Source organism: Cricetulus griseus, chromosome 3 (genome assembly GCF_003668045.3).
Source record: "Cricetulus griseus strain 17A/GY chromosome 3, alternate assembly CriGri-PICRH-1.0, whole genome shotgun sequence".
Taxonomy (NCBI): domain Eukaryota; kingdom Metazoa; phylum Chordata; class Mammalia; order Rodentia; family Cricetidae; genus Cricetulus; species Cricetulus griseus.
This window is the reverse complement of record NC_048596.1, coordinates 160,231,028-160,248,668: the sequence shown is the minus strand read 5'-3', so window position 1 is coordinate 160,248,668 and position 17,641 is coordinate 160,231,028. Positions and strand designations below refer to the sequence as shown.

Below are 17,641 nucleotides of genomic sequence, written 5' to 3'. Positions count from 1 at the left end.
CTGCTGTGGTGGTGATGTTCCCAGTCCCTATTTTCTGCCCTCAGACCGCTCTACCCTCAACTATTCCCAGCTGCCTTCTCTTTTTCCAGTTACTTTTCTCTCCACCTGCAGGAGGCTAGATGGGCTATCTAGAACCACTCTTGCCAGAGCAGGACTGCCGGAACACAGGTCAGGGGCTCCCCACAGCTCAGTGTCCCAAGTCTTTAGGAGGGTGGCCACGTGTACATGGGAAAGGTCCATACACACGACTGGAGGGCACAAAGCTTCCCTGAAGCTGTCACAGCCAAGTTCCCGGCAGGCTGAGATTCCTGCCTTACTGCCTAGGAATGAACACTGATCACCCACCCCACCCCACCCTTGCCTCTGGACATGACAGGGTTCAACTGTGCCACAGGCAGTAACCTGTTTGCAGAAATACATGCCTAGGTTGGCTCAGGCCTCAACTCTCACAGCAGAGGCAGGGCCTACCCACTCAGCCTCCCATAGGGGAACCCACTGTATGAGCTGAGACAGGCAGGGTTATGACTGAGGGGACAGCTGTCCCTAACTCTGCCTAGCCCCACCCATCTCTGGGCTCAGACTGTGGTTGGTGCTTTGAGTTATACCAGGACTTGCTGCCGCCCCAGTACCACTCACAGGCCCCAGGCAACTAAGGAGCCCTCCTTCAGTCACTTCCTTCCCTCCTCCCTGGCCTTAGCCCCAGAAGAATATGGGCTGAGGGTGAAGCCTCAGGCCAGTTAGATGAATCCAGGCACTGCTGTCCGCAGCACACCCACACCACTTGTGGGGCTGAAGGAGACAAAGGTGTGATGATCCAGAGCTTAGCCCCCAACCCAACCAAGCCTGTCACCGTATTTGTGCCAGTCTGCCCCCCAAGTCCTGTGCACCTTCAGTGCAACAGGAGGCCCTGGATATGCACTGGGTGCTGCAAGTTTAAAAACCTCACAGCTGCCCTCATGCTCCTGAGTCCACTCCCCAAGGTGGTCCCAAGATTCAAAGAGCAGTTTGTCAGGTGGGAGGTGACAGAGAATGAGGATGTGGTGTGTAGAGTAAGGTGTCCCTGCCAGCCAGATTCAAACCACCTTGTCCCAAGACTAGGCTCCACTCCTCACCATTTATTGGGTGCTGATGCAACAACACAAGCAGGACTAGGGTGGGGGAAGGGCTGGCGATCTCCAACTGTGGCCAGCCTCAGGGTTTTAAGCAAGATCCAGTCTCCAGCATGCCTGTGTCCAGACCCTTGGCAAGGGTACCCCATGGTCCTCCCCACTCCAAGCTCCTAGGCTGTAGTGGAGGGACTGTAGGCCGAGGGTGAAGGTCCAGAGGACTTCCTGCCACTTTTGGAACCTGAAGGTTGAAAGCAAAGGAGAGAAATGCTGAAATGAGTGGCTCAGATGGCCTCCTAGGGCCTCCCGGGTTGCTGCGCCACCTGGTGGTCACACCTGGGATTGTCATCCTGGGTCCCAGAGCAAAAGCACAGAAATGCTACTCAAATGAAGGTGGTGTCCCTGCCAGGCTGCAAGGGAACTTGCATTCCTTACACCCAGAATGCAGTGCTCAGCTTGCTGTGACAGTATGCTGGTGAGCACACCCTCCAATACCAGGGAGGTGTTCCTGTCCCTTTAGAATTCAGAGACTATCATCTCTATAACTCCTCATTGTTAGCTTCTCGGGGCTGAGTCCCTCTAAGACCCCACTGGAAGGGATAGAGCTGTGGTGCAGCATGCAGAAGGTCCTGGGATCCATCTCCACATCAGATCGACAACATAAAACTCTAACAGGCAGGCACGGGGGTTCACACCTGTTTGGGCAATAAGTTGAGGCACATTCTTTCAAGTCTACCCTGAGCTACACAGACAGACAGTCTCAACAACAACTAAAAAAATTCACAGAATGGGATCCTCACCTACAGATAATCGGCCTCTAACCAGAAGTCCACTGCAAAGTTAAGGGAGACACACCCCAGGCCATTGCCACCCCCTAGAAGCTCCCAGACTACCCAGGGAGACAAGCACACAACCAGCAAACAACCCAACCATGGTGAAGCTGACTATCTGAGTCACCTTCAGGGCCTCACCCACAAACTTTCAGTTTCCTCCCTGAGGTCTCACAGAAACTGAGGCCTGCAGAGCTATGAGACATACAAGCACCTGCCATCCTAGCATTTTGCAGGACAGCCTGAACTACAAAATAAAGAACTGTATCAAAAAGAAAAAGGAAACATCTCAAAGCTAAAAACAAACAAACAAAAACAACAACAACAACAAAAACAAGGGGCTGGAGAGATGGCTCAGCGGTTAAGAGCACTGGCTGTTCTTCCAGAGGTCCTGAGTTCAATTCCCAGCAACCACATGGTGGCTCACAACCATCCCTTATGAGATCTGGTGCCCTCTTCTGGTGTGCAGATATACATGGAAGCAGAATGTTGTATACATAATAAATAAAATTTTTAAGAAAAAAGGAAAAACAAAAACAAAACAGGTAAGAGCTTATCAAAATCATCAGCTTTGCAGAGGACCTGTGCTTGGATCTCAGCACCCATATGGCTACTCACAACCAGCTGTGGCCCAAGTTCCAAGGTTTCTCATACCCCCTTCCTGACTGCTCACAGGTGGCACACATCCATACACATGAAATAAATTATCTGCATCTCTTGAGGGCTGGTGAAGTGGCTCAGTGGATAAAAGGGAGCTTGTGGCCCAAGCCTGAGGATCTGAGTTCTGCACCTCAGACCCACATGGTGGGAGAAGAGAACTGATTATTGCAAGTTGTATGTGTGAAAAAGATGTAAGAAATAAACAGCCGGGCATTGTGGCACACATAGGAGTTCAAGGCCAGCCTGGTCTACAGAGCTAGTTCCAGCATAGCCAGGGCTACACAGAAAAAACCTGTCTCAAAAAACCAAAATAAATAAGATGGATGGTAAACAAAGAAAAATAAACAGGAAATACAACGCCACTCTGTACTAGGGTGCCACGGCCCAGCTGTAGGGAAATGCTGGCTTCTGAAATCCTGGCCCTGGGGTCCATTAGCATGGAAACCATTAAAATTTAATAGGGCCAGGATACCTGGCTCCTTAGTTAAGAGCACTGGCTGCTCTTCCAGAGGACTGGGATTCAATTCCTAGCACCCACATGGTGGCTCCTAATCATTTTACCAGTTCCAGGGAGTCCCACACTCTTCTGAAGTGCATAGGTACAGACATAAATGCAAGCAAACCACCCACACACCTAAAAGCTTTAAAAACCATTTAGTTTCAGGTGCTTAGGCCTGGCCCTGGAGGGTGGTGCTCTGCATTTGTGGGGAGATGGGGATGCCCCACACTGTAACATCAAACAAGCAGGTTCCCACCAAGCAAGTTCCTGAGGGGTCCAACTGCAGTCTCTCCTGCCTGTCCCCCTACTCCTGCCTTGCTGCCTCAGAGTGGGCTCCTTAAGATCCATGACAACTATGGGACCCCTTGGTCCTGGTCTGCTGCTCCTGTAGAATTCTGAGAAGTCTCTTTGCCTATGTGTTTGTGGTGTGGAAGTCAGAAGACAATTTGAAAGAAACCAGTTCTCTCCTACCACATGGATCCCAGGGATCAAACTTGGGTCTTCAGTGTTAGATTGGAGCAGTCTTTGCCCATTGAGTCATCGTGTTGACATCACACCCCAAACTTTTTATGGTTCTGACTGGGGAGCAAAATCAGGGACTCCTAAGCACTATGCATGAGCCCTAACTCCAGAATCCCCAAAGTGACACCTCAAAGATCCAGTGATTTCTAGCCCACCGCACAAAGCACACCCACACCCAGCCAGTCACACCGAACATTATGAAAGTTTCCAAGAAGGCCCAGGCCACACTTCCCACCTCCCACAGTGGAAATGAAGGAACTAAGACTCCTATTAGATACCTTCTCTAGGAAGTCCTTCTGGGATCCCCCTCATGTGAGCCAAGTGCTCCCCCATTCAACACTGTCTTAACCGCCACTCTCCTGTCCACCCAGCACCCAGTGCAGAACAAACATGAAAATATTTGGCAAATGATAAATGATTTCAGGGTTCAGAAAGGGTTTCCAAACTTCACAACTCCTGACCCTCAAGTACCAATCAGAGCTCACACTATACCCTAACATCTTTTACTACCCCATGCCTGGGCTGCTCAGAGAGGGAGAGTGACTTGTGAAAGACCACATAGCAATGGAAAAACCACACTCCCGAACCATGCTCTACACAAGGTTTTCAGGATGCTCTTAGCTCTACACAGTGGGTTGCTTAAGTTTCCAAGATACTGGCATCACACACACTTAAACACCCCAAACAGCTAAGAGCCTAGAATGGGTCCCTTTTCCACCCATTCCCTAAACCACCTGCATAGACACCTGCTGCTGTTTCTCCTCCCGAGCGGTGGCCAGCATCCTGTGTCTTTGCCTTGTCAGGCCGGGTCAGCTTTTTGCCTGCAGAGTTCCGGGTAGTGTAGCAGTAGACAGAAGTGTAGCCCTGGCCGGTGAGTGGGCAGAAGCGTCGAGTGTGGGCGTGCTCCTGGGTGGCCCCACACTGGGGACAAACATAATCCCTCAGGATGGGACACAGCACCCGGCCTGCCTCATCCTTCAGAACATGGGACTGATAGATAGCACGGGACTCGCCATTGTGCTTGCAGAATGAGCACAAACGTTCAGGAGCTGTAGAGGGCTCCTTGCTGGCTTGCTGGCTTTCCAGGCTCGGCTTGGGCTCTGGTTTGGGGTTCAGTCTGACATCAGGCACCTCTTCCTCATGCAGAGCCCCAACCAGACTTGCCAGGCCCAGATAGTCTGTCCACAGATTGAAAGTTCCCATGGCTGGGCAGAGCAGACTGAGGGGAAACACTGACTTGCTTCCCGCTTCCCTCAGTCCTGAAGCTCAAGCTTCTCCGGCTGCTTTTCTACCTTGAGGGGGTGTGAGAGGGTGGAGCAGGCAGGCTCTGGGGGGTCCCTTATTGTCACTGGGGGCTCCTTACATACCTGCCCAGGGGGTATATGGTGTTTGTGTGGGCTGGAGGTAGACCAGGAGCCACTGAACCCCCAGGCTTCCCCAGGGTCTCCTCCCCCTCCCTGTGGGAGGTCAACCCTTGCTGGCCAGCTAGGTGAAGAGGCTAAGAACTCTGCCCCGGGGGCCAAACCCTTAAACTGAGGGGTGATTTACTAATTTTTTTCCTCTTCCTTCCCTATGGCTGGGGAAGGGGCCAAGTGGCCTTGAGCCTTTGTTAGGTCGAGTAAAACAGCAATCCCAGTACTTAGGAAGGGGGCCTGAGAATGGTGGTAGGGAGGGGGAGGACCAGGGCCGGGTCCCAAAGCTCTGGCTTTGCTAAGGGATTTTCATGCCCACTCCAGTGGCCGAGAACTTAGTCATGAAGTGTGAATGACAAAAATAAATAAGGACACGGCTGCTCCTAAGGGATTGAGGAGGGTTACTGTGGATGAAAGGGACAATACAGTTAAAGGCAGAGACATCTGGGAGTCTAGAGTGGACATGAGGCAAAACAAACAAACAAAAGCACATAACAAAATATGGCTGGGTTATATGCGAACTGGAAAATCGAGGAAGGGCAAGCCCAACCTTGTTCCTCGGCTAGAGATGTTCAGCATAGGTGACAGGTATGCCAGCCAAGGGGACCTCATAACAGGTAGGGACTGAGGGATGCCAGTGTCAGCTTTGATGCGTTAATAGGCACCTCAATTGTCCTCGTTACAAATTGGAGTTACCAACTCTTCTTCCTTCAGTTAGCTCAGTTAGGAGCCTCAAGGTTGGAGGGGAGTCCTCCTCCAGCGCAGACAGGCAGGCAAGCAGGCTGCATCCCAGCATGTGCCAGCTCTCTGACCCCCAACACAGCCTGCAGTCAGGGGAGGTCGAAGCCTGAAATCCCAGAAGGCACTTGGTCGGGAGGCCCCACTGGCTGGGACAGACTTCACTCCTCCTGTCCACCAGCTAACCCATCTGCCCAGCACAAGCCGGTCCACCAATTCACCTATTCCAGAAACCTCAGGAATGGTTTTAGCCCACTGAGCCCCACATTATGATCCCCCCAACATCTAATCCTCCCAGGTTAATTTCCCAATTTCAATCTGCCCTTTAAGGTCCCAGATCTCCTTAAGGGGAGCAAGTGACAGGCTGAAGAATTTGGGGGGTATCTAAGAGGTCCTGCCCTCCTCATCCCTGAGATTGTTGTATGGCCCAGCCACAGTGACATTCATCCCCCGGTGGGTCTGGCCTCCTCATCACAACCCACCGACAACAATGAATGTTGATTGTGACCTTCGCTGTGGCCAGAGAGAGGGGATGCCAGGTTGCTGGGGGGTGGGGGATCTCCCAGATCTAGAAGGTGGGGATGGAGATGGGGTAGACGGCAGTTCCAGGCCTCGGGGTCCACTCAACGGTCGATGGTTTGTCTGAGCTGCCCAAACTCACCGACAGGTTGAATGTTCCCCCAAACCCTTGGCAAGTTTCTTGGAGAACTGGAGTGGGGAGTAACCCAGAGAGGTAGGGAACGTGTAAGGTGGTGGAGAAGCCAGGGTCCTTTTGACTCATGAAGCCAGCCATCAGTTATGCAGCATCATCTGTCCTTTTGGAGACGCAGGAGAAGCAGCACAAATAAAAATCATAAGGTAAAAATGTGTGGCCCCTGCAACAGAGGTAATGATGTGCCTATCTCATGCACTTTATTCAAGAGATGCACCCAGAGTAGTGTGTGTACTTGACACCTCAACACTCTGAGGCTTAGGACTGTTGCAGCTCCAGACCAGCCCGCACTAATAGTAAGGACCTAGTGAGATCTATATAGTGAGATAAAAATAAAATCTTCCAAAGCAACCCTGAGATGCAGACCCCCCCACACACACACACACAGTAGTTAGGGAGAGTGAGGCCAAAAGACCACAAAGGAGGGAGATTTCTAGCCACTTAGGAAGTCTGGTAGCCTAGGTTATGGTCTGGGAGGGTCACAGAGGCAACCGAGAAGTAAACAAATTCCTTTACACAATGTAGCGGGCTCCTCGAGCAAGCTGGATGGTGAGATAAATAAGGCTTCAATACAATGTAGACCTTTCTGTTTTCCCATGGTCTAAGCTTAAATTTCCTCCTGAGCCCACCTCCGCCCTTCCCAGGGGAGCAAAGCTGAACTGCCCCCTCCCCCAACACCCACTCTGGGTCTAAAGGCTTCTAAATGGTCGGAGAAGAGAACAAGATTCCCTAGGCCTTTTGGTGGAGCATCTGCCCACTTGGGCAAAGGCCCTGGGCTGCACCCTTGGCACTGCCAGCTTTGCTTTACCTAAGCTCCTGACACTTCAGAGAGGGGAGTGTGATTACCCTCAGGGATCTCCTGAGGTCACACAAGACAGATGCGGAGCACCAAGTGTAACCAAGCTTGTGTGAAACCCAGTAACTCCCGCCAGGGGAGGGTGGGAGGGCACCAGCCTATGCAGCCCCAGGCCACAACCCCAGACTCAATTCAGTTCTCTGCCAGGGTCCCAGGGACCTTCCTGCCAGCCGGTCCTGCTAGATCTGCCTCCAAACTGAACTACCTGAGAGCTTAGGTCTCACCCTGCCTAGCACCTCAATGCGCTTCCAGAGCATCCCCAGAAGTCCCCTAGAAGCTAAGCTCCTTCTAAGACCCACCCCAACCCTTAGACCCAAACGGGGCCCCTGAAGCCAGCGAGACTCAGGAAGCGCTCCCACCTGGTTGGACCCTTAGCCTGCTTCCTCAGCCTAGTCCCCAGGACAGCTCACATTGTCACCCGGGCCTGGTCAGCAGCCCCCATTTGAGGCAAGGGGCGTGGGAAAGGCGGGTCTCCTGCCTTGGACGCTCGCTCGCGGCCCTGCAGAGGTACGGGCCTAGATGCGTCAAGAGGAAGGTGAGCGGCAGTCAAGGGCTTTGTACAGATCCCCCCTTACCCCTGAGGAAGGGGACGCGGCGAGTTCAAAACAGTTTTTAAGAGGTTCGTGAAAGCTAAAATGGACATTTGCAAGACACTCTGGGCAATACAGGTCATCGTGCAGCCACCCTATTTTATTCTCGAAGTCCACTCTGCTGCTTACTTGTCCTTCGAAACTCTAATTTAAACCTTATGCAATGGGAGGCGTCTGCTATGGGTATTCCCAACAGGACAGCCAGCCTGAGGGAGTCGGTCTGGGGAGGCGGGGCGGGGCGGAGGCGCCAGGCCCCGCCCCCTCCTGGCTCTTTGTCTGCAGGCGTGGAGCAGGCTTCCCGCCCTCTGTGTCTGTCTGCGCTTGCTTGCCCTTTGTCAGCGGGGGTCTCCTGTCTGGGTCTGACTGCACCCTTCCGGAAACTGAGTGTCTGTCCCCTCTCTTCCCAGTGCGGGTCTGTGAGGTTGCTGGCAGCTATGCCCCCTGGTGTGTGGAGCTCACAGCCCTGACCTGGGCTGGGAGCGGATCGCATACTTCCCGCCACGTGTCTGCCGGCCTAGGGTGCTTGGGCGGGAGGTTTGACTTTGAAGTCCCCTATGGCGGGTGTGGGAAACTGTCTCCTCCCATCCCCCCACCCCAGATTCTGGTACAGGGCCCACCGCAGCGGGGAGGGTCTGTACGGGAGTGACCTGGGTGGGCCCTGACCCACGCTCTCTCTGAGCAGCAAAAAAGGTGGGCAGCTGGTTCGTTTCCTAGAGGTCAGGTTGAGGTGAAATGCCTGTCCCAGCCAGATGAGGTTAACTCTCCGATCAAGGGGGAAGGAGTAGTGGGTGGGTCAGCTGTCTGCTGTATAGTGCTCCTGTGGTCTGCAGTGTTCAGTGTGCAATGCCTGAGTGTAAGTCAGCGGGGCAGAAGGGTAGAACCTGGACAACAGAAAGCTCATTATTGGGGGTATAGTGACAAGGCAGGTGTCGATCTCCTTGGGATCACACTGATGGACCAGGCTGGCTTTAGACCTCTTTTTAGCCACACTTACATGGCTTCGCAGGTACCGTCCTTCTCTCCCAAATTTCTCCAGGGCTTCCCAGATAACTCTGGCCTTTCATGGGGGGAGGAGGGGCTCAGACAGGAGCTCCAGTGTCCTACCCAGCCTATGGGCAAGTGGGTGGGCTAAAAACCCAAAGTCCAGGCTGGCTGGCTGGGAGACCAGGGCTTCTGGTGGGAGGGGTCTGGCCTCTCCCGGGTTGGGGGCTATAAAGGCCTGATGGGAACTCCAGATGCTCTTCTGAGCTTACGAAGTTCAAGATGCAGGGTGGGCTGGGTATGCATCAAGGTGGACTGTCCTCACAAACTTACTTGTCTACTTTACACACCTGTTAATGGGTTAGTAGGGAGTTGTCTGCTCTAAGCTACTCAACTAAAGCTCAATGGTGTGTGTGCACGAGAGCTACTAGTGTGTGGGTGTGGGTGTCAATGTGTGTACATCCCTCCTGTGGGTTTGTTTATGTGTAGATGTCAGCATTATTATAGGTGGGTGTGTCAAGCTCCAGTCTAATTGCAGGTCGATGTGTGAGCAGGTGTATGTGGGTGTCTGGGGTTTGTTAGAGTAACTGGGTGACTGTAGTCTGTCAGCTGATGGCATCCCCCAGGCCCAGCCCCACTAAAATAACAGTCATGTTAAGGCAGGGAATTCACTCTTGAGTCACAGGTGTGTCCCCAGAGCCAACTGCTGCCTGACACACAATGGCTGCTCAATAAGTGTTACTGGACATGGTGGCTGTGAGACCTGTCACCTCTGTAGTTATTGACAGAAGCCTGAGTTCAGTGAGAATATATCTTTAAAAAAAAAAAAAAAAAGCTTGGTGTTGTGTTGAACACCTGTAATCCCAGCACTCAGGAGGCAAAACCTAGTTTATATATAATGAGTTACAGTCCAGACCCTGTCTCAGTAACAACAATAGCAAAATAATTTTTTTTTCAGTTTTTTGAGACAGGGTTTCTTTGTGTAACAGCCTAGGCTACTCTGGAACTAGCTGTTGTAGACCAGGCTGGTCTTGAATTCACAGAGGTCCATCTGCCTCTGCCTCCCGAATGCTAGGATTAAAGACATGCACCACCACTGTCCCGATTAACAACAAAATATTGAGCTGTTGAATATCTATGTGGCTCTGCCTCGGGTGTCCTTTCCCTGTGGGTCTGTGTACTGTGTATGCATGTAACCATCGGTGTCTTCCGTGTCTGAGTGGAGGTGGCTGTGGATTAAGTTTCATGTTTTTGTTTGTGTGTTTGTTTTGACATTGGGCACCAAACCCCAGGACCTTGCCATCCTGCCAGGTGAGTACACTGCTTTAACACATCCCCAGATCACTGTTTATTTTGGGGAGGGGGGTTGTTTGTTTGCTTGCTTGCTTGCTTGAGACAGGGTCTCTCAATGAATCCCTGGTTGACTTAGAACTCACTATATAGACCAGGCTGGCCTGGATCTCAATGAGATCTGCCTGCCTCTGCCTCCAGAGTACTGGGATTAAAACTGTGCCCCACCGCACCTGGCCTCCACTTTTTTTTTTTTTTTTTTTTTTTTTTTTTTTAAGGCAGTCTCTAAATTGTCCAGGTCGGCTTCTGTAGCTAAGCAGGCCTTGAACTTTCCCTTCAGCCTCCCGAGGGCTAGGTCAGGCTTGTGCCACCGTGTCCAGGTCCATAAGGAGTCATGGCTTTATGTGTGACTGTCTCTGTGTGTATCTGTGTCAACATGCATACCTCTGTCTGGTGGCTCTTTTTAAGATTGCTGAGACCTGCTTTGGACTCATATGAGGGGTGTCCTTATTTGGAGGTGGGTTTGCAAACCAAGTTACTACGGGGACCATCCTGCACCTGTGGTTGTCAGTTATTCTGGGAATGTGAGTGATGAGGTGACGGTGGACACCCCTAGTGTGTCTCTATATTGTGCCACCTTCCACTGGTGACTGTTCCTTTGCAGGGGTGTTTCCACAGCCTTTGTGGGTGCAGTGTGTGCATGGGTGGCGGTGTTGTGGTTGACTGTGCTTAGGATATAAGATTATTAATGGGATAGTGTGTGTCTGTGTCACGCTGTATGGCTTTTAGGACTTTGATGACTTGAGACTAATTTTGGTTTGGCAAGTGCGTCTGTGAGCGGTGGGGGATGGGTGGGAAGGAGATGGGGAACCCAAGTGTGATGGGGGTACTTTCTCAGCCCCCAGTTAGCCAAAGAGGTGGTTTCTGCAGCCCCCAGCCCCAGCATGCATGCCCTCATGGGCGAGGTCCCCGGGAAAAGCGCCCAGTCGCTTTAAAGCTAGGGCTCCTCAGCAGAGTGATCGGGGCCATCTTTCCTTTCTGCGGCCACTTTTGGAGGGCGGGTTCCAGTTGGCAAACCTTGTCTCCCGCAGATGCAGTCCGTGCTCCCGGCCGGAGGCAGCCTCCCGCCCCGTGCCCCGAGAACAAAGCGTCCCGGCCCCGCGCCCCTGTCGGCTCGGCCCAGGCGCTCGCGGCCGTGTCCCGGTGCAGGCGGCGTCCCGGGCCGCACGGCCAGGAACAATGGAGGCCTCGGCCGTGGCCGTGACCGGCAGGTGCGCCCCCCGCCCGGCCCGCGCTCACCTCGTCTCCGCCGCCGCAGCGCCCTCTGCTCCGCCAGGGCCCGGGAGCCCGCCCGGCCGCCCGCGCGGGAAGGCACCGAGCGGTTCGAACCCTCGGCCACGCGCCCGCGCCCCCGAGGCCCCGCGCGGCGCCGGCCGGTGGGTCCAGCTGCGGCCGTGCGCGCCCCGGGCTGCCTGCAAGCCCCCGCGCTCCAGGCTGCGGCTCGCGGGGAACTCGGGGCGCGGGCAGGGACCGGGCTTCATGCAGCCCTCCAGGCGCGGCGGGAGCACGCGCGCACAAAGGCACGCGGGCCACAGACAGGGAAGGTGCGCGGGGGCCTTGGGGCGTACGCCTGCCTGCCGGACGAAGGGGGTGGCGGCCACACACGTAGGGATACCTGGGAGCGGCAGACACCACTTGGAGGGACAGCACGGAATGTTCTTAGAACTGACTATGCCCAGCCAGAGCCCAGTTTCACAGATCACACCCTCCATGTACACAAAACCACAGCCCAGAAAACAAAAATGAAGCTTGGGGTACAAAACCAGGGCACAGTTGGTAACCTAGTCCACACCTCTAAACCCTGGAACTCAGGAAGATGAGGTAGGAGTATCACGGTTTCAAGCCAGCCTGGATTAGAGTGAGTTTCAGACCAACCTGAGCTATAATGTCTCAAAACAAACAAAACCCAATAAACCAGAGTATGTGCATAGGGAACAGCAGACACAGTCTCTGGGCACACACAGTTAATGAGTATACAAATACACACTCCGCCTTTCGGGGTGCAGAACAGGCAGGGCCACCAGGTACCTAACACTTGCTTCTGGGACCATGGAGGCAAAAACATGCACGCAGTCTGGTTGTGCAAGCTCCTCTTGGGATGGGGCACATATGGGGTACCGGAGGACTCCGGTCTGCCAGAGATGCACATGCAGAACCCCAAAGTGGCAGCTCCCTGAGCACCACTCAGACAGCAAGCACTGGCTGTCTTTCCAGAATCTACACACACACACACACACCACACACAGTCTTGCCACAGCCTCAGCTGCTTGGGGGAAGGTCAGACCAGCCTGGGGTTGAGCCAACAGATGACATTGTATGTATGCCCCACCCAAGTGCCAGGGCTGAAGACTTTGAGCCCCTCAAACTCAAGCCTTTACCTTTGTAGGGCTCCAGCCCTGGTCTTCCTGGCCATTGCCTGCCTTCCTTTAACTCCTTATTGCATTCCTGCCTCAGTTTCTCCTTGATAGGCTTCCCTTTCAGACATCCTCCTTGGAAAGACAAGTCTCAGCTGACCCAGGAAAATCCCCCAGGGTGGAGAGTGAGGCATATGCAGGGAAATAAATGAGTATGGAGTGATTTGGGGCTCAGGACATGGCTCAGGTTGGAAGACTGTTTACCCAGCAACCAGGAAGCCCTGCTTTCATCCTAGCACTGCATAAACCAAGTATGGCGTACAGTATTCTGGAGGTAAAGGCAGGAGAATCAGAAGATCAAGGGCATCCTTAGCTACAGAGGGAGGCCAGCCTGAGCCACATGAAACCACCTCTCAAAGAACACATAAAAAACCAGCACCTGATAGTAACTGGGCCTTCATATGCAAGGTCGACTTTGTTGATGCCTCTTTTCCTGCCCCCCACATGAAGCTAATGAAAAGTTTCTACACCCCGATAAGCCTCTCCACCGATGCAGCAATCCAAATCAGATCAAATCAAAATGAAACAGCCCATATTTAATGGATACAATGCTCCCTGATGGCCTTCCAGTACCCCAGAGATGAAACGGGAAAGAGAGCCCGAAAAGCCACAAGTCTATTTTCTGGGGGCAGTTTAAATACCCTGTAAGAATGGTCTTGAGCATCTCTGGGGGAGGGAGTCATCATTTGGCAGGCTTTCTGAGATCCAGCAGGGTTTGGGGGGCAGGGGAGTCTTGGGCCGTACTGCTACCATAACATTCCAGACGCTTTGAGTATATGCTCGAGGCTGGGGCGAAGCTTTCACCGTAACAGTTAAGATTGCCCTTGAACTTACGATTCTCCTGCCTCCACTCCCAAGTGCTGGCATTACAGGTGTTGCTACCGTGCCCAACCTGCAAGAGGTGGCTTTGGAATACATGGTATCTGTTCATTCACTCATCCCTATCACTGTTTCTCGTTTGGGGAAGCAACATTGGAATCGGCTCCTCAACTTCATTTTGTATTTTCCCTCAGAGCAACAAAGACTGATATCTTAGAGGCAAACCACAAAATCAGTGAAGGAGATATTGTCTTCTCCATAGAAGGACAACTCAACTGAGACACAGAGAGGCAAACCTTTTGCCCTAGGCAGCAGTCACAGAGAGTCTGTTTTTCTGTCCTTTTTCCGGTTGGGCTCTCCTGTTTGTTTAGTGTCCTGTAGGGGGCAGCAGACTCCAGTGCTCCTCAGTTTTTTTGGTCAGGCTGCCCTTCGGTGAGCTTTTTCCTCCCACAGCAAGCGAGGACTCTGCCTCGACCTCCCGTCACAATCTGGGAAACACCCCTCCCCCCACTGCTAAAATGCTGAAAGAGCTCATCTGAAATAATCCACCCCTAGAAGTGACGTCTGCACCAGGCTCAGTCTGAGGCGTCTTTCTGAATGTCTGGTTTCCCTTCCTGTGGTTTATTTACTGGGCCTGGGCAGACGCGTTTGCATTCCGGAACCGGTTACTGTCCCGGGAGAGGATTTCTATGCTCCGGTTGTTAGACACCCCCCACCCACCTCGCCTCCAGGAGCCCAGGATAGACTGAGGGTGGCTGGCAAGCCCGTGCCTGGGCGGCCGTCCGGAGGACTCCCCGCTCTTCCCGACTGAGCCCTGCACGATTCCCGCCTCCTTTGGGTCTCCTTGGGGACTCAGATGTGGCCGCCCTGGGCTCTAGCATCCCAGAGTTCCTGAGTCGGCAGCTCTGGGCGTCGTCCACGGGTGTTCAAAGTATGCGGCTCGCACACTTAGAAGTCAGCCTGGAAGGAAGCGGCTGCCTTCTTTGCATCCTTATGGGGCCCAGGCGGAGACACGCAGGGCTAGGAGGAGGCTGTCGCGGAGTCTCGAGCCAGCTTCTGCCACCTGCGCTGTCTGCAGCAACGGCAGCACCCTCATTCTCCCAGCTGCAGAGCCCAAAGCATTTAATAACGTGCAGCGAATTCTCAAGTTCGGTTTCCGGTTTCCTGTGTCTGCATTTAGAATCCTGCTTCCATGAGCCCCCATCGGGTTCCCCAAGGCATTTCTCTTGGACAAGTCCATTTGCTACCTTCCTGGTCTTCTCGCTCTCTCCTGCTGTTCCTTTATGGCCACCAGGGGGCGCTTGAACCACCCACGGCTGCTCAGAATTAAGGCACTGTCCACCTGGCCGCTACCAGCCCTCACTTCCTCCATTATTAACCACCTCTCTCTCTGTCCTCCTGCCAGGCCTTAAATTGACAGGGTCTTGGCACAAGTTGTTGCTTCCTCCAGGGGTCTGTATACCCCTAGTGCTAGGACTGAAGGCCTGCACTACCTCACCTACCACCACCTGCTTACTTTGAACAGGGTGAAACCTGGGGCTCCTATTAGGCTTGGCTAATTTTCCAGTGAGCCCAGAGGGGATTACACTCATGTACCAGTGAGCCCAGAGGGGATTACACACATGTACCAATAACACAGATGTTAAAATTGTGTTTTCTGCTGGGCGGTGATGCACACCTTTGATCAAGAGTGCTTGGGAGGCAGAGGCAGGCGGATCTCTGCGAGTTCGAGGCCAGCCTGGTCTACAGAGTGAGTTACAGGGCAGCCAGGATTGTTACACAGAGAAACCCCGTCTCTGCAATTTCCTTTAACCACAGCACTCTGGAGACAAAAGCAGTTGAACCTCTGTGGGTTTGACACCAGCCTGGTCACATACTTACGTGTGTGTGTGTGTGTGTGTGTGTGTGTGTGTGTGTGTGTGTGTGTGTTCAGAGGACAACTTACAAAAGTTGTTTCTCTCCTTCCTCTGTGTGAGTTCCTGGGATGGAGCTCAGGACACAGGGCCTGGTGGTAACCTCTTCTACCTGCTGAGTCCTCACCAGCTGCTGCCACCTTTCTGTATGGTGAGGCTGTGCGTATTGGGCTGTCTCCATTCTCCCCTTTCCTACCCCTTCTTTTCCTCCTTTTTGTCTTCATCCTTCTCTGCTGCCCTCGAGAGTGTTTGTCTGTAGCCCAGGCTGCCCCTGAACTCTATCCTCAGCTACTCTTCCTTCTGTTTGTCTGCTGTGCTCCAAGGCAAGGACTTTGGTTTGGTTTGCTTTTTTCACTACCAGGGGCTGAACCTAGGCCTCATTAACTACAGACAAGCACTACCACTGAGCTGGAGCCCCACCCTCCAGTCTTCACCTCTGTTGTCTCACTAAGAGCATCTGTTGAGCTCATAATCCATAATTATCAGGGAACAGAACAAATGTGAGATTTGCCTGCATCGCTGGGAGAGGGGCAAGCAAGCAGCAGGCAGTTGTGTGAAGTCTGTTGCTCTGAGAACTCTGGAGGCACAGCAAGTGTGGGGAAGGCTCAAGACCTAGTCTGGAGGACTGAACAACCAAGGGGGGGTCATGGCTGTGGGGGCAGGGCTGTTGAGAGAGTACTTGTGGGGCTATGGAAATCAACTAAAATTTATGCTTTCTAAAGTACTAAAGTTGTTTTGCTTTTTAATTTTCATTTTTTATTACACACTTTGGTGTGTCTGTGTTCTTGAGAAAGTATGCTACTGTGGAAGCCAGGCTTACCTCTAACTCCCGATCCTCCTGCCTCAGCCTCCCAAATGTCCAGCTGCTTGGAGAAATTTCAAGCAATCAGTGGCCACATGGCTCGTGGCAACAGTGCTAGCAAACAAGCCTTAGGGTCCCATCTGTCCTCATGTGGCTCCTTGGTGCTGCATCACATCCTGCCCTCACTGGAAACTTCAGTGTTGGCTTCCTTGGGGATTTCTCTCCCTCCCTCCCTTCCTTCCGTGGGGGTGGGAATGGAATCCAGGGACTTACTGTAGCTACGCCCTTTCATGTTAATGCCTGTTTCCTAAGAACTTCTCTATTGCACTGTCCATATAAAGACTTGGGCACCAAGAGAGAAAATCGAGTACATGCCCAGACTTTTGGCTGCTTGGGAGGCTGAAGCAGGAGGGTTCAAAGTTCAAAGCCAATTTGGATTAAAAAGTGAGTTTCAGGCCAGCCTAGGAAACTTGGTTAAATAGACCCTGTCCCAAAATTTTCTTTTTTCTATTTATTTATTTATTGTTGTTGTTGTTGTTGTTGTTTGAGACAGGATTTCTCTGTGTAGCCCCAACTGTCTTGGCACTCGCTCTGTAGACCAGGCTGGCTCAGACTCACAGAGATCTGCCTGCCTCTGCCTCCCAAATGCTGGGATTAAAGGCGTGTGCCACCAAGCTGGGCTAAAAATGTCAAGCTTAAAAGAAGAGTTGGTGGGATGGGGTGGGGGCTAGTGGGGTTGGGGGAGGAGGGGAGGGAGAGGGAACTGGGATTGACATGTGAAGCAGGCTTGTTTCTAATTTAAATAAAAATAAATTAAAGAAAAAAAAAGAGCAGTTGGGGTTGGGTGACTGGGACCTGGCTCAGTAGTGATCATTTCTTTAATGTGTGGGAGCCCCAGATTCAGTCCCCCAGCCCGTCACCAAATAATCATCACCATCACCAAATCATCACCATCACCAAATCATCACCATCACCAAATCATCACCATCACCATCACCAAATCACCACCCCCATCACCATCACCATCACCAAATCATCATCACCATCACCATCACCAAATCATCACCATCACCAAATCACCACCCCCATCACCATCACCAAATCATCACCATCACCAAATCACCATCACCAAATCATCACCATCACCAAATCATCATCACCATCACCATCACCAAATCATCACCATCATCACCATCACCACCCATCACAGTGCAGTCTCTCTACAGGTCGGGAGAAATGGATTGACACTTGCTGCGGCTGGGGTAAGCCTACAAAGTGAGGAAGCCCCATTCTTGAGACCCATGTATCCGTAGACTCTTGAGAGCCCAGAGTGGCAGGACTTGGTGTCTAGAGACAAAGCAGAAGTGACCACTAACAAACTCAAGGTTTCGTTGGGGATGGTAAAAAGTTGTGGGCCAAGGTACGACAGCCCAACCT

General features: G+C 52.6%; 1 protein-coding gene and 2 non-coding genes across 4 annotated transcripts; all 3 read right to left on the bottom strand.

Annotated features, from left to right (window-relative positions):
• Positions 1–1,095: 1,095 nt before the first annotated feature.
• Nanos3 (nanos C2HC-type zinc finger 3) lies at positions 1,096–16,452 on the bottom strand. 2 transcript variants are annotated; one of them, XR_004769246.1, is made up of 2 exons: positions 16,223–16,452; positions 1,096–1,347 (listed from the first exon to the last, which is right to left on the bottom strand). XR_004769246.1 is itself a non-coding variant. In XM_035442554.1 (2 exons), exons 1-2 carry the CDS (start codon positions 11,966–11,968, stop codon positions 1,200–1,202), a joined length of 621 nt encoding a protein of 206 aa, XP_035298445.1. In that variant the 5' UTR covers positions 11,969–11,984; the 3' UTR covers positions 1,096–1,199. The 2 variants fall into 2 exon arrangements, 1 of the variants encoding a protein (XP_035298445.1); XM_035442554.1 differs by lacking the exon at positions 16,223–16,452 and adding an exon at positions 11,496–11,984.
• Mir181d (microRNA mir-181d) lies at positions 6,195–6,275 on the bottom strand. The gene has a single exon (NR_105140.1). It is a non-coding gene; the product is annotated as a microRNA mir-181d (primary transcript).
• On the bottom strand, positions 6,374–6,453 carry Mir181c (microRNA mir-181c). Its single transcript, NR_105139.1, has one exon. It is a non-coding gene; the product is annotated as a microRNA mir-181c (primary transcript).
• Positions 16,453–17,641: the final 1,189 nt, after the last annotated feature.